Genomic DNA, 24,752 nt, shown 5'->3' on the forward strand with positions numbered 1-24,752 from the left:
AACTTTCCTTTGTCAAACAAACAACAAAAATCTCATATTTATAACCTTTGATCTCTATTTTCTTTACCTTGATTGTAAAACATTTAAATAAGATAATATTAAATGAAAATCCAGGAGGCTATATCCAAAACATAGAAACATACATATGGCTTCTCAGATATCTAACAATAATAAAGACAGGTAAAGAATATTAACAGTCTATTTTTCCTTCTTCACCAATTTAAACTCTATTTGTTAAAGAGAAGTCATGGTGACAGACACTTTGAAATCATTTTTGTTAAAGAAAAAAATTCACTTCTCATTAGGGTTTGAGGCATCCAGATGATAAAATTTTGGGCTTTGACTTTACTTATTTATGTATTGCCATCTGTTTACAATTATGGTAATTATATTAATCATTTAACAAGTATTTAACTATACTATATTTTTTAATTTAAAGCAGAGATGAACAATTATCTCAAATATATTATTACAATGTAACACATTAAGATTAGTTATAAAGTTTAAGAAGTTTTAAACTTTAAGATGTAAACCTTGAAGCAGGTAATTTTAAATTACCAATTTTCTTTTTAAATGTTTAGAACTGTTTTTACATACACTTGGCAAAGACATGTACTTTGTCAAACTTGTTGGTTGACTTTAAAGAGGCAATAGTTATCCAAAAGTCCTAAAATGCTTATATTCATAAATATATAACACACATAAAATACATCTAAAGCAGAGGTAAGTGATCTTTCAGAATCCTTGGAGTAAAAGTTTAGCATCTTAGGAGAGCGTGCTGTAGAACGAGAACTGAGACAGCATCAAGGAGAGATCTTGACCAGACTTTAGTATATCATGTCTTAAACATTTGAACTTAAAAACTCATGTTACAATCTAGATTTAAAATATCTAGGCCCATTAATCACGTCTACTTGCTTTGCCAAAGTGGTCACATTGATTTAATATCTTCATTTCGCACACTGGACATGTGGCCATGCTAACTTAAGTCCGTTGGACTTGGAACCTCTTTCCTTAAAATTTTAATTTTACTGTGAGTCAAAAGAAGTTGGGCTAATTTAACAACATGCTTACTTATAAGCCAGTTTGGTACCAAGTAAAATATATATATTTAAACATAAGCTCGTGCGGCCAATACATTTACATGCAGTCATATATAAAAGATATTTAGCTACCAAGATATTGTAATCAATTTTTGCTGAGAATGTATCTCCTGTAATTTTTACTATGAAAAGGAAACTAAACTAAAGAGCTTTAGAAAACATATATATTAGAATATATATATCCATTTGTTTTACATGTAATCTAGCTTTAATAAAATCTTACATTTAGTAGTTTCATATTTTTTTTGTCTTTGAGACAGGGTCTCCCTGTAGCCCCAGCTGTTCTGGAACTCACTGTGTAGACCAGGCTGGCCTCAAACTCACAAAGATCTGCCTGCCTCTGCCTCCCAAGTGCTGGGATTAAAGGCATGCGCCACCGAGCCCAGCCAAGAAATATTTTTGAAAGAGAAATGATTGCTACCTCTGACTATTACACAATTGAAATTATATCTATATATTTAGAACCTGTTGGGGAAGGAAATCCTAATCAAAACCTACGTATATAATGTTCGATTTTATAGCTTACTGAAATATTTATATTATAATTTTAATGAATGCCTTTTAGTATAAGCAATTAGCATTTAAAGGTTTTTGTGGAACACTTAATAGACCCAAATATATTAATATGTTTTTTGTAGATGTTTAGAATACTCAGGTTTATAATGTAGTATATATTTATCAGGCCTTTTAATATATTAGCAAAATACATTTATAAATCTGCAAAATACATTTATAAATTTTAATGTTGCATGCCAAAAAATAATAAAAACAATAATTGTTGTGCACAATAAAAATAAAAAGGAAGGAAAAAATAAAATAGAATAACCAACACGTCCAGTTAAAACATTGTCTTAACACAAACACCACATGAAAACAATTACCATATACATAACACAATTATGTGAAATCCAGGCGCACGAGAGAGAGAGGAGACAGAAAGCCTGTATCTCTAGTTCTTTAATATGTTAAAGAAAAATGACTTAGTGGCCTAAAAGAAAGGGTGAAGTTTGCAGTATAGACTTAAGGTAACATTTCTTTCTCTTATTAAGAGCTAAATAACTGAAGGGTGTTATAAATGAAACTCGTTATCTAAGAACCCTATCAGTACCTCACAAAGAACACGTAAAGAAAGCCATAGTAACTTGGCAAAACAGATTTCACTTTTTGCATAAGGGTGCATTGCATGGTCAGTCAGATCCAGTTTAAGGCTGCCAAAGAGGAGCTCCAAAGAACTCGGCTACCCCAGGCCGTCGGGCTCAGGAGTGTTGCAGGTGGTGCAAGGTGTGGTGGGATTAAAAGATTAGGATTTCTTGTCATAAGTTTTTCAGGTTTTGAAAGAGAAGACTAATACTTAATGTCTCTTACGGGGGGGGGGGATGCCTTTATATGTGAAACCAGTAGAACTCCCTTTGTCTAAGCTGTTAGTATAACATAAATCAGAGGCTCTAGCACTGACAGTACAGGAAACATTAAGACTTTAGGTTAAGAATGACATGTAGTCATCTCAGGCTGTTCTCTCGGAGGCAAGAGGCTGGCTTAGGCCTTCTTGGGAGTCAGCTCTGTTCATGTATCCCAGAACAGATGTTGTATCTGACTCAGGTAGCGAACTATGGATAAGTCTACAGATTTTTAAGTGGTTTTTTTGTTGTTGTTTTTTTTTTTTTTTTGCTAGAGAAATAGAAGCAAAGGAGCCCAAAGTGTTTATCAAGGCAGATCATACAGGTAACAGATGAGAAGCTCACCAATATTTCAAGAGAATCTCAGCAGAAGGCCCAAATACTTCAGGACTGACTGAGACATAGCTGTCATTGGTCATCATTAGGAGCCCTAGGAGTTCTAAGCCATAGAGAACTCTACTTAAGCCAAACCAGCATTCCTGGCTTTAATTGTTGAAGGGAATTTTAAGAATAGCTAGTACAGGGGCTGGAGAGATGGCTCAGTGGTTAAGAACACCGACTGTTCTTGCAGAAGACCCAGGTTTGAATCCCAGCATCCACATGGCAGCTAACAACTGCCTGTAACTCCAGTTCCAGGGGATCCGACAGCCTCTTCTGCCCTCCACGGCCATTGCATGACACAGGGGCACTTACCTACAAGCAGGCGATACACGCATACACATTAAAAATAATAAAATATTTTTAAGAAAGAATAGCTAGTACAATAAAGACAATTTTCATGTATACTTAGACAGGAGAATTAAGGACAAACAAGTTACTGAAAAGAAGAGAAAATGCAATCTATCCAAGCTTCCTGGAAGAAAAGTAGTCTTTCTTAAAGCTGGCCACAATCTATTTGCACATAGAGCTTTGTGCCAGGAGATGAAGAACAGCGGGTAAGGTCAGAGAAAGATAAAACTAGTCTTAGAATTTATCTTTAGTTCTGATACAATTTCTAAAAATTTTACATTAATTTTAATATTTCCTTTATTTACATGTTATTTTCTTAGAGCTCTTATTTTTGTAACTTGTCAATTTTATAATTTTTTTTTAGATAATCTCACATTTTAATTAAAGCAGACTGTCCAGGTGATGGTTTCAAATGTTATTGCCGAGGACTTTTAATTAAACACACACCAAAAAAAATAACAGTTTTGGAGCATTAAATAGTCCCCACTGAAGGGCCAAGTTATTATTGTTTAACTCTCCCCATTTTCCCCATACTTGCAAGTTGAAAGCTCATAACTGTCATACATAAAGCCAGCTGGAGTGTCAGGGCAGTTTATCGTCAAACACCTCCTCCTTTTTGGAAAACTTGTTTTCAATTTTATTAACTAATTTACTTCTTTTCTCCTGAAAAATTGTAGCCTTTCTATGCTAGCTGGGGAGTGTGCGTTTTGGATCTGGTTTACGTGCTGCTCTTGGGGATGGACTTTCTCAGCTTTCATACTGAGACCATCTTCTCCCACTGGGTCTTGGGGTTTCCTGCACACTGTCAGAAATGTGAGGGTGCTCAAGACACTGTGTGATCAACCCTTATGTATGTCTTCCTGGGCGAGCTAATAAACTTCCTTTTGACCCAGGAATGGGGTATGTTTGTGGGTTCCCTTATGAGGCCATTACTCTTCCTAGGCGTCCCCCTGACACCTCCACTTTGTAAGAGCGGAAGGAACAGTGCCTCTTGTCTTCAGTGCCTTTATGATCAGGCACTCATAATACATAAGCTAAAGGTGTCAAGGTTTCCAAAACCCAGGAGATATCACAGGAAAAAGAAAAAATGCAAATTTCGGTATTGGAGTGTCTGGAGACAAAGGCCTACTAAATAAAAACATCAAAAACAAACAGAACCACCACAGGCAACAAACAAAAACCAAAATGCCTTCAAAGTCCTAGAAGCCACTAATATTAAAACAAGCCAAGCAAGCAGAAAGAAACTGCTTCTGAAGCAAACAAAAGTGGATACTTTAAAGCAAACACTTTAAAAGCACACAAGCAAACGGACAACATCTAAACAAATAGGTTCCTTACAGTCGGCAGACTACCTTAAGTTGGATGTTTACATTTTCTTATATTTGTAAGTTGAAGGAACATACTAATCAACCCTAAAACCAGCCAGAATACTAAATATCTGTTTTTCTCAAAACACTTCTCCATTCCTTGAATTAGATATGGGAGAAGTGTTCAGAGAGAAAAAAAAGAGAAAGAAAAAAACTTCTGCTAGCATTTTAACAAACGGTCAGCAACAAAAACCCAAACCAAAATAATTTCAAAGCAAATAAACAAAATAGACACCTAAAACAAACACTTCGAAAGCAAACCAAAACCAGTAAGAGTATCTAATAAATAGGATCCTTAACCCGCTCAGAATAAACAAATGGACCATCGACCAAACCAAGGGAGGTCTGAGAGCCCCAGAAATAACTTACCACAGTCCCTCCAAGGAGACCCCCATCAGATGGCTGGACTCAATGGATCCATGCCAGTACCTGCTCCATCCAGCTGACTACTCTGCTGAAAAGCGGATAATTCTTGGGGCACCACATTGTTGGGTGCCGTAAACTGTTGACGCAAAAGCATAACTCTCACCTCAAAGGGGATAAGAGATAGTTTATTCTGGAGCCAAATATGAGTCACCATGGCCCAGGAACACAGATTCAGGTTACCCCAAATTCCATGTTCCAGCGTGGTAACAGTTGCCTTACATTTTTATAGTAACAGAACAAAGAGAAGTCATAAATCAAGACTCTTTTCAAATGCATTGGAGGATACATTCAGTAGGTGGGTCGCAGCAAAGCGAGGGGTTTTTTTACTATAGGTCTCAGATGCTATCTGATGATATTCTTAGCTTTTTGATTGCTGAGACAGGGTAGTCTGCTAGGATAATACATTTTAAAAGCTTTTTATCTGTTAGTCACAGGATGTTAGATCAGAAACAGAGATGGGTAAGGAGTGGCTGTTTAAGGGGCTAAAGATGGCCAGAGATAAATGGTAATTAGACTCTGGACCTGCAACATTCCAAACTTTCCATAGTCTCCAGAGTGAAAATCAGTTGGTCAGCCTTGCAGGGAGTTCAGTCCAAGGTACAGGAGTTCTTTGGGGAACTTTTCTTTCACACCTCAAACTCACAGAGATCCTCCTGCCTCTGCCTCCCAAGTGCTGAGATCAAAAGTGTGTGCCAACATGCCTGGTCACCTCCAAGGTTTTGAGGTTCTTCTAGAAGAATCTGCTCTAGGATACTGATACAACACAACACATGCTGTCCTCCAAAGTCACCTACCTGACTTCGGGATTAAATTTGGACTAGCCTGGACACCTTCTCTGGAGCTAAGTAGAGCAGCCTCCACTGTGAGATTAGACTGGGCTAGCCTGGGCACCTTCCCTAAGTCTGGCTGTGGGGAGTAGGGCAGCTTCTGCTAGTGGCCACCCGCCTCTCATCCTAGCAGTGAGTCCTCTGTGCAAGACCTAGCACCCTGACTTCTCTGCTTTTCATTTAAGCTCATAAACCCAGGACAAAGGAGATTTTTGACTTGGCATGAGTTCCTGAGAGTTAGAATTTGCATCTTAAAATTGGAATGGACTCAGAGCCTTTAATTATGCTCAGGCAGACAGTGCAAACTCAGCCATAAATCACTGGTGCCAGCTCCTCACACAGCAAGGTGGTGGCTGCAGAGCTCAGACCAGAGCTGTTTCCACCTCCGCAGCCCTTTCTCCAGGTCAGGTCCATCCTCAAAGGGCAGAGGCCTCCGGTGCTCCTGAGGGACCCCAGGGGCAGACTGGAGCAGAGTGAACTGGGCCCATCCCCTACCCAGAAGCAGAACCTGATGGGAAACAGAAACGCAGGTTACTCATGGGAGCAGGGTGGCTCAGGGTGGGACCCACAGGAGGAAGCAGTCGGTCGACCTGAGGCCAGGACTTCAGGGTCGCTGTCCAAAGGTACACTTTATGCTCTTTGAGGTCCCTGAGTGCTGGTGCCAGCCGGCCAAGATGGACAGTACCTGAAAGGGGGAGTGAGGATTGAAAGAAAAAACAAGAGACAGAGAAAAGATACTTGGGAAGACCGTCAGTAGAGACTGCAGCCCCTGTTTATTTTAGCTCCTCCTTTTTATACAGAAGAACATCAGAGACAGCCGCCGTTTGCTTAGCTCAATTAGTTTCAACAGCTGTTTTTCCACCTGTATCTGAGGGTCAAGGAGCAGTCAAATACTTGTGAACTCCGCCATATAAACACATTCCTCCTGACTTGGCAGATTAGGTACTGGTGTGAAAAACACAAACTCTAAGTAAACAAGCAAGCCTGCCACAGCTCAGTGTACATAATGGCTGCGCTTACATCAATAGCTCCCAACATCTCCCCCTTTTTTATTTTTATGACCCCAGATTATGCTATATCTGGGACAGAAGGACCGTGCCTGTCTTAGGTTGTCTTCTGCTAGAGCAAAGCCTTACCCGACATTGGCACGCAGCTTCCGTCAGCTACGCCCTGTCTTAGGTTGACTTTCTCCCAGAAGATCTTACCCGTCTTTGACTGCCGGTCTCTGTTAGGGGAGGGAACGCAATCTCATATCATGCACAGCAGCCTTGACTTGCCACAGGATTTCATAAATAACTTTACTGCCACCAGATGAAAACAAAGACAGGAGGAAAAGCATGCCGAGTCCCACTAAACCATACACAATGGAAGTGATGGAAGACCACGATGGTAAGGTGGCTATCAACCTTTCTAGAATATCTGCCGCTGCTTACAGGGTGGAAATGCTTGCGGAGAATTTTTTACTCAACCTTTCTAGAATATCTGCCGCTGCTTACAGGGTAGAAATGCTTGCGGAGAATTTTTTTCTCTATTATCTCTTGGCAATAACACTTTGACATTGGTACAGTATCCACCTTGTCCCACAAACACACAGTCATCTGCTTGTACACACCCAGACTTATTATCATTTTTAGCAAAACAAATAGGCAACCCACTTCCCAATCCCAAATAATAAAAATTCATCGCCACTTGCATCATCAGGCGTTTTGAAGCAGGCTGAGCAATTAATCAAGAGTCATTCACAGTCACTACTATCTCTTTTTCCTCCCATATCGCAGGGTGCAATGTTGTGGATTAGGAACATAAGTCCAGCATAACTCAGCCAAGATCACTTGCAGGAATATCATCGTCAGCCACGTTTGCCGCCTCATCATTCTTTTCTACTTCTCTTTCTGGCACTCGTCCGGCGAACCTCACCAGCCTTTCTGGCAGCCACCTGGCTCCATCCACGTCCTGTGGAAAAACACAAACATGCCCTCTTCCCCATATCAATACAGAGTCGGGGCCATCCCATTGCCCAGTTAAAGGATCCAAAAGACCTGGAGTATTATCAATAATCTTCAGTTTAAAGCATGAGTCAGATGAATAAAAGTTCCTTTGCTCCTCGGGCCCCAAGCATATTCCTTACAAAAACTGAGCGACTGTTTCCTTGCCCCAGCTTCTCCCAAGTTAAATACTCACGGCTCCCCAATCTTACCGAGTGCACTCACTTAACTTCTCCAGCGGTGTCCTTCACTTTTTCCCCTACTTTTCAGGTCCCTGTTCAGGTGCTACTTGCCGGTGCCAGCTGGCCAAGATGGACAGTACCTGAAAGGGGGAGTGAGGATTGAAAGAAAAAACAAGAGACAAAGAAAAGATACTTGGGAAGACCGTCAGTAGAGACTGCAGCCCCAGTTTATTTTAGCTCCGCCTTTTTATACAGAAGAACATCAGAGATAGCCACCATTTGCTTAGCTCAATTAGTTTCAACAGCTGTTTTTCCACCTGTATCTGAGGGTCAAGGAGTGGTCAAATACTTGTTGTGAACTCCACCATATAAACACATTCCTCCTGACTTGGCAGATTAGGTACTGGTGTGAAAAACACAAACTCTAAGTAATCAAGCAAGCCTGCCACAGCTCAATGTACATAATGGCGTGCTTATATCAATAGCTCCCAACACCTGAGCCCCTGCCCAGTCAAGCAGTGTGAGGGGGTGAGGACAGGAGTTGGGGAAAGAAGCAAAGCCAGGCTTCCCAGCCACCCCTGCTGCCCAACTGCTGTGTCTGTTTCCTCATCTGTTTGCACTGGCAGAGGCTGGGAACCTCCTGGCTCATTACTCACTCAGTAATGAAACAGCAATATTGGTGTTGAGTCACAAAGCCCAGATCCTAGGATTCTGAGTTCTGAAAAGAGCCAAACAGAAATTGCCTTTCTGGATTTGTTGCTGGTGGTGGTGGTGGTGGTGGTGGTGGTGGTTTTTTTGGCTTGTTCGTTTTTGGGTTTTGGTGGGTGGTTGGTTGTATTTGTTTTGACTTTTTTGCGGCAAGGTCTCACCTTGTGGCCCTGACAGGCCTGGAACTCACTATGTAGACAGGGTTGAACCCACAGAAATCCTGCCTGCCTCTGCCCCCTGAGTGCTGGAATTAAAGGGGGCATGATGACACCTTTGTTTTACTGACAGAAAACTAAGTTTCTGAAAGTTAGAAGTGGGGCTGGAGAGATGGCTCAGTGATTCAGACTGCATACTGCTCTTACAAAGGACCAGAATTCGATTCCCAGTACACATGTCCATGGCTGACATGGTCAGAAAGCCCAGCACTCAATGCACCTGCACAAACCCACACACATATACACATGATTTAAAAATAATAAAAAAATATCTTTTTAAAAATTAGAAGTAGCATGACATTGGCATTTGCCAACAGACACCAAGGTCAAAGGAAAGCTGGTAGCTGAGGCCAGCAGGGTGTAGGCCACAGAGGACTAGATAGTACACCTGGCCAGCTCTAGCTATGCTAACTAAAGCGGGGGTTCCCTGAGCTCCCCACACATATTAGTCACCCTCTTCACTCTAGGCCTGAGGCACAGCTCCTAAGGGCCTTGAAAGAGCTACTGAGGATTAGCCAGGAGCCCAGGCCCCCATTAGGACTGGCTGGCCATGTCAGTGGATAATAGACAGTGGTTGGGGACCATGGGGGCCAACCCCAGTTCCTCTCTGATCCCTGCTCTGTAGCAAGGCAGAATTGCAATCAGGACCTAATTCCCTAGGCACAACACCAGCCCACAGGGGACACTAAAATGGAGCTCAAAGGCAGCTAAACCTAAAATGGGAGGGGCAGAGATGAGCTCCAGCTGGCCTAGCGCTCTCCTCTCCCGGTAGCTCACCTGAGAAGCTGAGGAGCCTCCTGAGCTCAGGCAACTGACATGTTCGGCCCTCGTGTCCCTACCCACAGCAAGAGCTGACCACCGTGCCTGCCTGGAGGATAGGGGACCCTGGGGTGTCCTCTCCTGTGGTGGCCATGCTATCTCCCAGCCAGTCCCTACAAAGCTGAGGACAGTAAGGGTCAGCGTAGGCACGGGGGAAGTGTTTTACCTGGGACTGCTCAGTCAGTAATGGGAAAGATTGGGGTACCCAGCTTCTAGCACTGTGGACCAGACTCGGGCAGGCCCATAGGAGTCACAGGATTGCCCGGAGCCACACAGCCAGGACAGCGGAGAGAGTGTCACCTCAGGGGGCCCTGCTCTGCAGCAAACAGGGAGCAGAGGTGTAGGAAGGACAGCCCTTTGTTCACCTGTATGACCTCGGGTGGTTATTTGACCTCTGGCCAGGCTCTGGGCTCCCGCCTTTTTATATAGAAACTGAGACTGGGGAGTAAGTGGGAGGGAGACAGGGTTTAAATCCTGTCATGGCTGCTGATCCAATGGGTAGCTTGGCAAGCTCAGCCCAAGTGAATATTAGGAAATCTCCAGCCCCTGGCAGCCAGCCCAGAGGGGCCACAGGACTGCCCAGAGCCACACAGCCAGTCAGCAGAGAGAGTGCCACCTCAGGGAGCCCCAAAACAGTGCCTACACGCACCCTCCGCATCACCACACTGCCTCTGTGAGCCTTCTTTGCCAGCTGCTGTAATGCAGTGTTGCATGAGGGCATCACAGTTAGGGTGTCAGGGGTCCTGGGTCCTCGCAGGTCTGCAGCACTCACTGGGTGGCCATGGGCAAGCCCTCCCTTCTGTGGACCCAAACGGTACCATTCCCAAGACCCTGAATCTCAGCTACACCCTGTGGGGCCCTGGAGTGGACTCGAGCCCGCTCTATGCCTTTCTGGCTCTGTGGACGAATCCCTCAGCCTCTCTGGGTTCCCATTTCTTTGGCTGCTAAAGCTGAGACCCATCAGCACTGGGAGAGGCATGCACTGGAATCCCGGACTGTGGTCTAGGTAAGACTGATTCCAATAATCTTAGTCCTTCTTCCCAAATACCCACCTTGGCATGCCAGAGGTACCAAAGACTCTCCCTGCACTAAGACACCTCAAAGGCTAAATTAAAAAGTCATTAAGGCTTAGGGAAGATGAGTAAGAATAAGAAAAGCCTCAGCCAAGTTTCCCAGGTAAGACCTTGTTTTACAAACTGTTATTACACCTGTATGAATTCAAACCAGCTGTCAGATAAACTACACCCAGAAGTCAGGAGAAACTAGCCCAGCAGGAGCCCCAATCAGGAGCAGGACTGAGGCCTCAAGCTGGGCCCTCCCTGAAGCTCCCAGTACACCTGAATCCACTAGTTACTAAGCGAGGGAGGCCAGTGAAGGGCGTGAGAGCCACATGCCTCAAGCATAGAGACAGTCCTGGGGTGGCTCCTACCCCCATTACCCGGCATGGAGCCCAACTGCTGGTGCCAGAATGTGAGGTCTCTCATTTCTCCAAATTAGCCTTGCCAGTGCATCCTGTTGCCAGGCCTGGGCCACCTGATCGTGTTGTGGCTATAGAGGAGGCTAGGAAAGCCTGACTGGAAAGTATATAAGAGAATTTAGATGTTACTACAGATCTGGGAGGCCTCACAGACATCCACTACATGGACCCTGGAAATAGGGACCAGAAGAGAATTCCTCCTCCTATAGAAGCCTAAAAGTCCTGATCATCAGCTTGACTAGATTTGGAATCACCTAGGAGACACACCTCTAGGTGTGTCTATAAGGGAGTTTCCAGAGAGGTTTAACTAAGCTGAAAAGACCACCCCTGAATGTGTGCAGCACCATCCACAGCCTGATGGACAGTCCTTCAAACTGAGCCTAAATAAACCTTTAACTCCTTAAGTTGCCTTTGTTAGGCATTCAGCCACAGCAGCAAGAAAAATATCTACTACCCCCTTGCATGTACCACCCAGGACTGGTCTTCACATGAGGGTGCTTCACAGACTGAGTTAAAACACACACACCCCAGCCTCATGCTGACAGTCACCCCTGTCTCGACACAGTCACAGGCTGAGGTGCAGGGGCTCAGGGCTCAGCACGTAAATTTGTGTGACATGATTCAGCCCACAGCAATGCCCCTCAGGACCCTGTGATTTCCCAGGGGCACCACCCATACCAAGGTGTAGGAACACTCAAAACACACTGCGCAGCCCCATTGCTGGTTTGGAATGTCAGTGGTGGGAGGAGGGACTCGTACCATCCATGGCAGCTTTGCACAGCCATCCAGAGGCACCTGGAAGCCCAGCAAGGAAGCCGGACGCAGGACACTGTGCCGTGGCTCGGGTCTGCTGTCCCCATCAAGGGTGCCTCAGTGCTGGATGGCAAAGAAGCTGCAGGTTTAAAACTGACGTCATCGCCAAGAACTCTCTGGAGGCCTCTGCGTTCACTTGTTTCCCTAGGAACCCCGGTCTAGTGCTTCCTCTTGCAGCCTGGGGCCTTGTTGCTCCAGGACAGCAAAGCTGAAAACCACCTGAAAACCAAAGGGGGTCTCTGCTTAGAAGCCTCGCCTTCCGCTGTTCAAAAGAAAGGCAGGAAAAGAAAGTTCTGGAGAGCCCTGGGGGGACCGAAGTGACATCCTTTAGGGTACACAGAGCAGGTTCCCAACTAAGTCTCAATCGCAGCCTCGCCTTCCGCTGTTCCAAAGAAAGGCAGGAAAAGGAAAGTTCTGGAGAGCCCTGGGGGGACCTAAGTGACATCCTTTAGGGTACACAGAGCAGGTTCCCAACTAAGTCTCAATCGATAAGGCAGTTATTTATCTTGTTAACAAGGTGAATTTCAAGACAGCAGACATTATACTGAGGTGAGATTAGGGCCGTTGAGCACAGAGCCTGGAAGCCAGCCCCACCCGCAGGTCACAGCCGACAGGGGGGCACTTGGATTCCTAAAGCAGACAGGCCTGCACACCGGCACGGCGCACACTGCCTCTCCACACTACCTCTCACGTGAGCTCCTGGGGCCTGTGAAGGTGCGCAATGCAACCTCGCTTCCTTTGGCAGTACAGAGGTTCGCATCTCTGTTTGATCTTGTCCGTATGACTGCCCCCCAAGCCACCTAGAGCAACAGCCAGAGGGCGGCAGGAGCTGGGAGACGACTGTCCTTGGAAACCTGTTACAACTGCCGCTCTGAGCTGGCTGCTTCCCCACCCTGCAAGCACACACCCTCCCATCACGTGTGCCAGTGAAAAAAGCTTGAGTGTAGGAGGGCAGTCTGGCGTGTGCGCATGTGTGAGAGCTTGCCCAAAAAGGGAGTCTCTTCCTCTGCGTGGATTCGTGCAGATGGGAGCCTCAGACGTTGCTGGACCTCAGTTTGAGGAACCCCAGCACTGTCTTGAGGCCCAGCTGCCATCACAGTGAATACCAGTTAGGCCCATTCACCCAGGACATCTGCTCCAGGTACCTCTGGTTGTCAGCCGGGAATCTGGCTCCCCAGGCTGCACGTGGAGTCCTAATCTCCTTTCTTACATTTTGCAGTTTGCAGGGGAGGTCCCAGAAAATCGTGTGGAGATGGTGGTAGCCAACCTCACCGTAATGGACCGAGATCAGCCCCACTCACCCAACTGGAATGCAGTCTATCGAATCATCAGTGGGGACCCCTCAGGGCACTTCAGCGTCCGCACAGACCCCGTCACCAATGAGGGCATGGTCACCGTGGTGAAGGTGGGTGACTGCTGCCTGTTCATTCCCTGGGCCAGCCAGATGGAACATGCGCACACACACACCCCTCGCTTAGCCTCCAGGGCAGAGGACCAAACCTTGTGGAGATAACCTCCATAGGGTCTCACCTAGCTCAGGCTGGTCTCATACTTGCTAGGTAGCCAAGGCTGGCCTTGAACTCCTTATCCTTTTGCCTACACCTCTCACTCACTATTATTCCACTGGGAAAAGTTCAGATTTTGGCCTTCATGCCGTCACTGGAGTTCTGTGGACAAGAGTGTCCTTCTTCACGCGAAGCCGCATGCAAACCTGTAGAGCAATGCTCAGCTAGATGACAAGAAGGCACATCGTGACCCTCCTCCCTGGCCTAATACCAGAGCCCCTCTCCCCAGGGTGCACCTAGCCCCCACCTCTGAGCTGAGGGTCACTGCTTTGGGGATGGAGGAGCCTCCTTGGCAAGTCCAATATCCTAATTGAATCTGTTGGAGCAAATTGCCTATTAATTTCCCCATTACAGACATGTTTTATTTCACATGCCTGTGGATTTTATTGGTCACTATAGTCTTTCTAGAAAACCTGTTCACTCAAACTGGTAACGTGATTTTTTAATACATCAAATACAGCATCATTCTGTGTCCTCCAGGAACAAAAGCCAATAAACACAGAGGGACCCTTCCCTCCACAGCTTTATGAAGCAGCCTGTTTAAGCAGACTGGTCTGACCCCTACCTGGGGCTTCCAGGAGGAACTGCAGACATTAGCAGTTATTAGCTCTGCAGGAGAGGTACCTGATCACAGTGTAGTTCCAGTTCTGGAAGCTTGGTGGCACCAGGGATCCAGAGATGGATGAGCCAAGTATCCTTTTCAGGCTTGCAGCTAGCTGGGGTGATTGTGAGTTCAGCCAGGTAACCCTGTGGGTGCCAACCCCACCCACAAAGGTACCTATACAGCACCTAGCGCTACAATTAGCACTGCACAGAGGTAGGACAAGGGAAGGGTCAGTCAGTTCCATACTTGTACAGCAGACCTCACCAGCACAACCTGGAGCTGAGGTGGCAGAGGCACAGACCCAGTCATACCCCAGGGCTTGGGGGCAGTGACAGGTGGGCATCACCATGCACCGTGGAGAGGCAAGATCATACTATAGGCTCAGGGAGGTAAGCGGTCACCCCTTCAGAGCGTGAAGGCTAGGCTTGAGAATGGAGAGGGCTCACAAGATCACAGTCACTGGTCGCCTCTCTGCCACCCCTCTGGACCCCGAGCTGGATAGGCCAATGCCTGTGCTTAGACTGCTAATGCTCACAAAACTGGTGGCACGGGATAGGATGGATTCGGATCCATCAGCTACAGGCTTGGAGAGTTGGGCCCAGACAAGGGTAAGCACCTGCAGGTGGGACACAGGAGACAGTGACCAGATTCACCTGCAAAATTCCTCCCCAAAGAGAACTCATGAAGGCCTCACACAGGCCTAGAGCAAGAAGCAAGAACTCATGGTGACCCGAGGCAGGCCTAGAGCAAGAGGCAGGAAGCCACGTGGACTGTCATGTGAATTTCCCAGACCTCAAAGTTCTCTACCCCTAAATATGTCAGGGTGTATCACCTCAGAACTATGCTTTGTTTACAGAAACCATATACATACCACACCTGACAAAGTCAACCACTTCCTATAGCCCAAAGCAAGTTCATGTTCAGTTTTCTTTCGTTTTCCTGAAACGGTCTCTTTGAAATCCCGTTCTTCCCATCTGCCCTGAATAACTTCCCCACATCACATTGGGTTTACAATCTCATGAGTCTCTCAGAATCTAGAACATTCTTCCAACCTTTGACCTGCTGAAGAAGCTGAGTCAGGTGGCTATGAGTGTTCCCGCATTGAGATCTGATTGCATCTGAGCCTGTGTCACAGCCCTGCTCTCTCTCAAGCTTCCTGTGAGGGAGGAATTAGGCTCAGAGGAACCAGTGAGGGGAGCAGGAAAGCTGTGGTATGTGGCTGTCCAGTCCAAGGCCTGGCCCATGGACTCGGGTGGGAGCCTCCTGACCCTCCTATAAAGGGACAGCAAACTGTAGGGTGGTGCTCCATGCTCTGTGAATACGCAGTCTCCACCATGACCGTATCGTCCATCTGGCAATGGTTACTCAGGCCCTATTCTTCACAAGGACACAGGGACTGCTCTTAGCACCCACCACCAGCACTCTCCTAGGTTCCACCTTGGTGTGGAAGCTTTCCCTGGCAGCAGGGACCTGGAGACATCATCAGTACCATTTGCCCCAGGACCCCATGCCTGCTTCAAGATCTGTGACCGTGTGTCCCAGATGGCAACAGACAGAGTTGAGGGTTTGAAGGTTGGAGGTGAGCCTGGACCATCTACGTGAGCCCAGTGCAATCTCAGAGGTCCTTATGAGAGGGAATGGGGCCGGGGGGAGAAGTCGGGAAGGTCAGAGGCAGCTGGAGGCAGGAGGCCGTAGCTGGCTGTGAAGATGGGGCAGGGCCCTGCATAGCCCCCTCCAGAGTGGAAAGACAGAGAACATGAGTATCTGGAAGGAACTGGTCCACCTAGAGCCCAGGGACACTCATGTTACTTCTGACTCCAGAATTGTCCATTTATATTACTTTAAGTCAATAACTGGGAATACAAAATTCATAGCAAGTCCAAGAAAATACTAAATAAATAAAAGCTTAGGTATTTTGGTTTGGTTTTGGTTTTTGGTTTTGTTTTGTTTTGATTTTGAAACAGGGTCTTACTATATAGCCCTGGCTCGTCTAGAACTTGCTATGTAGACCAGGCTGGCTTTGAAATGAGAGATCTGCCTGCCTCTACCTTTCGAGTACTGGAATTAAAGGTGTGCATCACTGTGCCCAGCCTGGTTTTGCCTTTTGAGGCAGGGTCTCCCTGAGTATTCCAGCCTCACCTCAAACTTGTGGACTTGCCTCTACCTTCTGAGTGCTAGGATTGCAGGTGTATGCTACCTTGTCTAGCAAACGCTTAGATTTTTTAAATCGCACTTGTTTGTTTACTGTATGAATGGGTACCTGGGGGCACATGTGTGACACATGCATGTGGAGGTCAGAGGATAATTTGTGAGAGTCAGTTTTCTCCTTCCACCATGTGAGTCCTCATGTCTGCAAGTTCACAGTCTCCAAGGCCCAAGGTCAGGCCCTGCTGAGGCTCTGGGTGTTTTGGAGGCCACTGCTCTGTGCACACGGTGATCAAGGAATGATTTGTTGGTATTTTCCCGTTCTCATTATTATTAAGAATTTGTGAAACTACGTGGTGACTTGGGAGGCAACGGCATGCAGATCTCGGTGAATTCAAGGCCAGCCAGATCTATATAACAAATGCCAGGCCAGTTGGGGCTACAAGGAAACCCTGTCTCAAAAAGAGAAAAAAAAAAATTTGTGAAACTATGGTTTTGTGTGGTAACACACACCTGTAATCCTAGCATTCAGGAGGCTGAGGCAGGAGGATCACTGTTCCAGGACCTCAGTCTCTGCCTCACTCAGTACTGGGAACAGTTAGAAACCCTTTACACCAGCCCCTCTTCTCCCATGGACAACAACCTACAGGAAGCCAGAGACAAGGGTGTGGAGCAGAGGGGCCCGGGCCCTGTACAGAGCCCAGCAGGGAGAGCGGAAACTGGGGAGTGGCCTACACCTGTAATCCCAGCACTCAGGAGGCTGAAGCAGCTACCCCAGAAACCCAGCCTCTGCCTCACCAGGGCATGGGGCTGCTGACTAGGAACCTTTACCCCAACCCCCCTCTCCCTACATTGGCCAGAACTCACAGGAAGCCAGAGACAAAGGTATGACACAAAGGAACGGTAGGGACCAGGCCCTGTACAAGCAAGGCAAGGAGAGCCAGGGAGCGAGGGCAGTGGGAATGGCCAGTCCCACACGCACTGCAGGAAACCCTCAGCTCTCCTGACCCTCCTTCCAGGCAGTGGACTATGAGCTGAACCGTGCCTTCATGTTGACGGTGATGGTGTCCAACCAAGCACCCCTGGCCAGTGGGATCCAGATGTCCTTCCAGTCCACAGCAGGGGTGACCATCTCTGTCACTGATGTCAATGAAGCCCCCTACTTCCCCTCCAACCACAAGCTGATCCGCCTGGAAGAGGGTGTGCCTGCTGGTACTGCACTGACCACCTTTTCTGCCGTGGACCCTGACCGGTTCATGCAGCAAGCCGTAAGGTAGGTACTCAGCATTGGCCCGGAGCTATCTGACCCCTCAAGTGATGTCCAACCCTATGTGCCACACAGAAGAGTCCCAAAATGCCCAAGAAATCCTAAAAACTAGGAAGCCCGGTACAGAGGGAGACAAGAGGCACTATGTCCAGACCTGAGAGCCCAGCCCTGCCTGGGAGCAGCAGCCTCCCCAGAGCATCACACAAGGACAGTCTTCGGCACTTGGTGAGCACTGTCACCATGTCCAAGATGACAGAGGAGTTTTGGATTGCGGAGTCAGGGCCAGTACTGCTTTCACTATCACTGAGTGGTGTGTGACTTGAGCAAGCTACTTACCATCTCTGTACCTCAGAGTGCCCACCTGTACACGGAGGGTGATGAGAGCACCAGCCTTGTGGGGTCCTGAAGCTGAGATACCTCCACAGGGACTTGAGGCACTGCTGTGGCCTGTCCCTCTGCAGGAGAGACCAGAGGTACATGCAGCCTTCTGGCACTCCCAGAGGACAGAAATGCCACGAGGCTTTGATCAGGATCCTGTACCCAAAGATGCTAAGGCTGCACTCCTCTGGGATGCTGATGCTGTGCCCCAGGATGTTGCAGACTAGAATGCTGTGTCCCAGGATGCTGTGGAGGCTGTGCCTTAGGATATTGTGGCCTGGGATGCTGTGCCTTGGGATACTGTGCCCAGGGATGCTGTGGTCCCAGAATATAGACAGGGCCAGGAGGAGCAACCATGCCATCTGCTGGGTGAGAGAACCGAGGCCCAGAGTAGCCATCTTCTCCAGCCCTCACCTCGCTGCTGGCTTCCTGTCCGTAGGTACTCAAAGCTGTCAGATCCCGCAAACTGGCTTCACATCAACACGTCCAACGGACAGATCACCACAGCTGCAGTCCTGGACCGCGAGTCCCTCTACACAAAGAACAACGTCTACGAGGCCACCTTCCTGGCTGCTGACAATGGTGTGTCTCATTCCAGGAGGGCCCTATCACAGCAGCTTCTCATGTCCTAGTGCTATGAGAGAGGGTGCTGGTCAGGAAAGCCAGTGGCACCCAGGGAGAGCTAGGCTTGGAGCAGGACTTCAAGAAGGGAGTCTGTACAGACAGTCAGGAACTGGAGGCCTCATCACTCACCACTGCCCCCACCCAGCCTGCCCGCTCCCATCTCCCCAAACAACAGAATCGCTTGTTTATTTGCTCCCGTTCCCTCACAGCAGTCCCTCTGTCCCTCATTCACTCCTGGCTCCAGGGTAGTCAGAGGCAGGGGACATGGTGGCAGATGGCCATCCCAGCCTGTCCTTGCCCACTGTCCATGCCCTGACTGGCTTCTCAGCTTCCCCACCTCTAAACTGAAGCGACAGAAGCAGATCTGCAGTTCTCCAGCACTGCTAACAGATAGCCCTGGCCACACAGCCCAGGGAGGGCAGGAAGGCCTGTGACTCCAGCCCTATGACCTGGAATCAGAGCGGGCCCAACAGCCCTGGGAGCCAGAGAGGACAGTGGCAGGCCCTGGGCGGGTGGCACAATGGAGGGGCCAGGCAGGACGGAAGATGAGCCGTACTAAAGAAGACGAGGCAGGTACGCTAGGTTTCTGAGGCTGTGGGCCAGATACAGGGAGCAGCGTGCTGTGGCCCACAGCCAGGAGGCCACTCCCAGGACCCACAGCACCCCCAAGTCCAGTTGAACACTCCCATGGGTACACAGTGTAGTGGAAGCAGGCAGGTGCAAGAGGAGCTTCTGGAAGCAGAGGTCAGTCTAGCACCACTGCTCCTGTGTGGGAAGAGACCTCTCGAAGCCTCAACTTCCTCCTTAGCAGAATGGCGAGACCATAATACCTCCAAGAGTCAGACCTAGGTCACCCACAGGACTGAGGACAGGCCTAGTGTAAGTGAGCAAGAGGCCAGTGCTCTGCGTGGCTCTGCACGCTGCCATCCTGCCACTCGCTGAGAGCCTGCTGAGGACCAGGCACCCACCAGGAGTCGGAAGAGACAGAGCCCTGCATGGTAGAGCCCACTGAGGGCCAGGTGCCCACCAGGGATCAAAAGAGACCGAGTCCCTGCCTGGTCAAACCTACTTCAGTGACAGGATGGCTATAACTTCAAAAGGACTGAGAGGGTTTTCTTTCATATTAAAGAGGGCTGGAGCTGAAGGCATAGAACTCAGTGATAAGAGTGCTTGCCTAGCATGTGTAAAGTCCTGGGTTTAGTCCCAATACTGTAGAAAAGGGGGTAAGGAAGAGAAATAGAACAAGAGAGGACAGGGTAGGACGGTCTGAGAGGATAGAACAGGACAGGATGGGACAGGAGAGGACAGGACAGGGTAGGACAGGGCAGGAGAAGAGGTTTACCCAGGCCTGGTGATGTATAGCTGTAATCCCAGTTACTCAAGAGGCTGAGGCAGGAGGATAGCAAGCTCAAGGCCCACCTCAGCTACAGAGTGTGTCCAAAGCCAGCCTGAGCAATCTAGTGAGACTGTATCAAAAACTTTTAAATGTACAGCACTCAGGAGGTAGAAGCAGGCAGATCTGTGAGTTCCAGGCCATCTGGTCTACACAGCAAGTTCCAGATCAGCCAGGGCTACATAGTAAGACCCTGTCTCAAAAAATTTTTAACATCTTTTTAAGTTTTTATTTTTACTTTACATGTATGAGTGTTTTGCCTGCATGTAAGTGCACTTGTGTGTGCAGTGTCCACAGAGGTCAGAAGAGGACATCTGATCCCCTGGAACTGGAGTTACAGACTATTGTTAGCCACCATGTGAGTGCTAGGAACCAAAACCAGATCCTCTGCAAGAGCATCCAGTGCTCTGAACCTCCGAGTCATCTCTCCAGGTCCTCAAAATTTTTTTTAATGTGTAAAAAAAGGAGGACTTGGAATGTGGTCTGATGGAATAGCACTTGCTTATCATGAGGCTCTAAGTCTAATCCCCAGTACTGTGAAGGAGGATATGTCTGGAAGCAGGCAGCCAGGGCAAGATTTGATAACCCAGGCCTGCCCTGCAATGTTGTTGAACATATAACCAACCTCCCAGCGGACAGTGGCAATGGGAGGTAAAACTGATAGTTATGGCGCAGTTTAGGGTGTCAACTTAGCAGTCTCAGCCCCACAGAGACCTATGAGAGACAAGCCAACCAGATCATTTCAACTGCAATTAGAGTTGAGAGGAAACAAAGGCCATGGGAAGAGCCAGGGAAGGAGAGGGAGAGGATTGTCCCAGCACTGGGAGAAACACAGGCCAAGGACCTGCAGCAGGACTATGCTGGTAGGTTCTTGGAACAGCTGGGCAGCTGAAACTTGAGGAACAAGAGTCACTGTGGCCCCAAAGCTGGTCCCATAGCAAGTGAAAGGGGTGAGGTAATGACCCTACTGGCTTTCCCAGGCCTCATGATCCCTGTGGTCCACAAAGTTAGCCATGTAGACAGCCCATGACGGGCACTCAGCCTTTTGGGGGAAGGACATAGGAAGGACATCTCCTGCTACAGCAAGAGCTTCAAGGTGCAGTCACAAGATGGTAAAAGAACCCCAGTCAGCATGCAGCCGTGTGTCTGGTTGGGGCTACACACATCTGGGTGTCATGTGTGGTTGCCTGTGCATCTAACTTGTGTGGGGCCCTGTGTGTTCACTCATGTCGGTCCCCCAGGGATCCCCCCGGCCAGTGGCACTGGGACCTTGCAGATATACCTCATCGACATCAATGACAACGGACCTGAACTGCTGCCCAAGGAGGCACAGATCTGTGAGAGACCCGGCCTCAACGCCATCAACATCACCGCAGCTGATGCCGATGTGGACCCCAACATCGGCCCCTACGTCTTTGAGCTGCCCTTCATCCCCACCACTGTGCGGAAGAACTGGACCATCACTCGCCTAAATGGTGAGCCCACCTGAAGTACAAAATGGAATCAGGGTCCAGCGTCCAGCCCCGGGTCTATCACCAAGGAGCAGTGAGCCATGGAGATGAGGGGCAGTCCTACAAGAGGACTGTTCAGCCCTTACCCCCCAACGGCTCCCATACAAGGCTGGAGTTATGACTCTGTTCACCCTGCGTGAGGCTGTGAGTTTGACCCCAGTGCCTTGCTGTTCAAGCCGTGACTATGCCAGCCCTTGCTGCGTCCTATTGTTTCCCATTGGTCATCAGCTGACTGGCCCCACACTGTTGCATCCCTGTTGCTGTATGACAGGGTGCCCTCATTCTCAAGTGTGACCAGTACTGGGAGCATCATGCCTTCCCTTGAGACACAATGCCCTTCCTGCATCCCCCAGCAGAACGCCTGCTTCTTCTCACCACCACGGACAGGTGTTGCCTGGAGAGGTGTTTGCCAAGTTTATGGCCAAAATCCTTGCCCCACCTTCATCTTCCGGCTCCCAGTGAAGATTGCTTACATATGTGTTGAGGTTTTGGAGCCCATTCAGTGCCTGTTTTTCTTTGGGGAAGTTTTTTTTCCTAATTCATTTTTATAAAACTCTGCATATTCAGAAAAGTATGTCTTCATTGTACAGCTACAGTTGCTCTCTTTTTTGGCATCGTCAATACCTTTTTTTTTTAATGTGTATGAGTGTTTTGCCTGGATGTATATAAGTGCACCATGTGTGTGCAATACCTATGGAGGCCAAAAGAAGGCATCGTATCCCCTGGAACTGGAGTTACAGACTGACGTTAACCACCATGTGGGTGCTGGGAACTGAACCCTGCTCTTCTACAAGAGCAGCCAGTGATCTTTACCACTGGACCATCTCTCCAGCCCCATTGTCAACATCTTTAACTTCGTGTGTGTGTGTGTGTGTGTGTGTGTGTGTGTGTGTACGTGTACGTGTGTGTGTGTGTACGTGTGTGTGTGTTTGTGGTGTGTGTGTGTGTACGTGTGTGTGTGTGTGTACGTGTGTGTGTATATACACATTCTATGGTATATGTGTGGAGATCAGAGGAAAACTTGAGGAAGTCAGTTCTCTCCTTCTACTACGTGGATGTTCAGGTCATTAGGCTTGGTGGCAGGTGCCTTTACCAGCTGAGTCATCTTGGCATCCCTGAAATGATGTTTTAAAACCACCTTTCATTAAAAACCCGAATGCATTGCAGTCATTCCTATTAGGCTCCAAAATGCCTGTAAGGATAGAGTTCAAATATAATGTGGCCATACTGAAAGAGGTATTTATAAATGTCTTTTTTTCTTCTTCACATTTAGTGTGTTCTGGAAGAGTGCACACTGATGTCCTAGACATTTTTCTTATATTTTCTTCTTTTGTTTGCATCCCTGTTGCTGTATGACAGGGTGCCCTCATTCTCAAGTGTGACCAGTACTGGGAGCATCATGCCTTCCCTTGAGACACAATGCCCTTCCTGCATCCCCCAGCAGAACGCCTGCTTCTTCTCACCACCACGGACAGGTGTTGCCTGGAGAGGTGTTTTGCCAAGTTTATGGCCAAAATCCTTGCCCCACCTTCATCTTCCGGCTCCCAGTGAAGATTGCTTACATATGTGTTGAGGTTTTGGAGCCCATTCAGTGCCTGTTTTTCTTTGGGGAAGTTTTTTTTCCTAATTCATTTTTATAAAACTCTGCATATTCAGAAAAGTATGTCTTCATTGTACAGCTACAGTTGCTCTCTTTTTTGGCATCGTCAATACCTTTTTTTTTTAATGTGTATGAGTGTTTTGCCTGGATGTATATAAGTGCACCATGTGTGTGCAATACCTATGGAGGCCAAAAGAAGGCATCGTATCCCCTGGAACTGGAGTTACAGACTGACGTTAACCACCATGTGGGTGCTGGGAACTGAACCCTGCTCTTCTACAAGAGCAGCCAGTGATCTTTACCACTGGACCATCTCTCCAGCCCCATTGTCAACATCTTTAACTTCGTGTGTGTGTGTGTGTGTGTGTGTGTGTGTGTGTGTACGTGTACGTGTGTGTGTGTGTACGTGTGTGTGTGTTTGTGGTGTGTGTGTGTGTACGTGTGTGTGTGTGTGTACGTGTGTGTGTGTGTGTATGTGTGTGTGTGTTTGTGGTGTGTGTGTGTGTGTGTGTGTGTTTGTGGTGTGTGTGTGTGTGTGTGTGTACGTGTGTGTGTACGTGTGTGTGCATATGCACAGGAGGCCATAGAACAACCTCTGGTGTCATTCCTCAGGAAGTCTCCACGGTTTTTTTTGAGACATGATCTCTCACTGGCCTGGTGCTCACCATGTAGGTTAGGCTACCTGGCCAGCAGTCCCCAGGATCTGCCTTCTCTTCCTCCCCAGTGATGGGATTACACATATGCACCACCATATCCAGCCTTTTTACATGAGTCCTGGGGGTCACACTCAGATCCTCATGCTGTTGTGACAAGCATGTTATCAGCTGAGCCATCTCCCCAGCCCAATGTCTTTAATGATGTATAGCACCATGTATGTGTGTGATGTATGTTCACTCATGTGTGTGATTTGTGTATATATTTGTGCATATGTGTGCATATTTGTGTTGTATACATGTGATGTGTGTATGATGTATGTGTGCATGCATGTGTGTACATGTATGGTGTGTATATAGTGTGTGTGTGCACGTGTGACAGACATTTAGATTTTCATGCCATTGGACTTGGTCTCTGCCTGCAGAAGTCTTGTTAGGAAGGAGATGCCCACTGGCTGAACGTTTGCTGTTCCTCTCTCTAGGTGACTATGCCCAGCTCAGTTTACGTATCCTGTACCTGGAGGCAGGGGTGTATGACGTCCCCATCATCGTCACGGACTCTGGGAACCCTCCTCTGTCTAACACATCCATCATCAAAGTCAAGGTGTGCCCGTGTGATGAGAACGGTGACTGCACCGCCATTGGTGCTGTGGCCGCGGCTGGCCTGGGCACGGGTGCCATCGTGGCCATTCTCCTCTGCATCGTCATCCTGCTGAGTGAGTGAGCCTTCATGAGCACTCTGCCCCAGGGACAGCCAGGTGGGAATGGGTCCAGTTTCCTCCACAGCCTGCTTTGCTCAGTAACTCCTATCTGTCAGGAACCTTCCTGAAACCCAACTAAACTCGTACGTACAGGATGAAACTTGGACGTCCCACCCGTCACATCTAGACAGAGGGCCAGCTTGACTGAGCAGCTCAGCACTGTCCCATTCCATCACCCCACTCTTCCTCCACAGGTGCCTTCC

The 24,752-nt window shown here is 47.9% G+C and overlaps 1 protein-coding gene across 1 annotated transcript in view; it reads left to right on the top strand.

The window, feature by feature from the left end:
* Cdh4 (cadherin 4) overlaps nucleotides 1-24,752 on the top strand; it is a 103,287-nt gene that overhangs the window by 69,396 nt on the left and 9,139 nt on the right. The window contains exons 6-10 of the mRNA XM_017800667.1: nucleotides 13,268-13,453; nucleotides 17,382-17,635; nucleotides 18,447-18,589; nucleotides 21,266-21,499; nucleotides 24,271-24,504. Of these exons, the coding sequence (XP_017656156.1) occupies nucleotides 13,268-13,453; nucleotides 17,382-17,635; nucleotides 18,447-18,589; nucleotides 21,266-21,499; nucleotides 24,271-24,504 (1,051 nt within the window). The remainder of the gene's footprint in view (nucleotides 1-13,267; nucleotides 13,454-17,381; nucleotides 17,636-18,446; nucleotides 18,590-21,265; nucleotides 21,500-24,270; nucleotides 24,505-24,752) is intronic.

Source organism: Nannospalax galili, unplaced genomic scaffold (genome assembly GCF_000622305.1).
Source record: "Nannospalax galili isolate Female #2095 unplaced genomic scaffold, S.galili_v1.0 scaffold160, whole genome shotgun sequence".
Lineage (NCBI taxonomy): Eukaryota > Metazoa > Chordata > Mammalia > Rodentia > Spalacidae > Nannospalax > Nannospalax galili.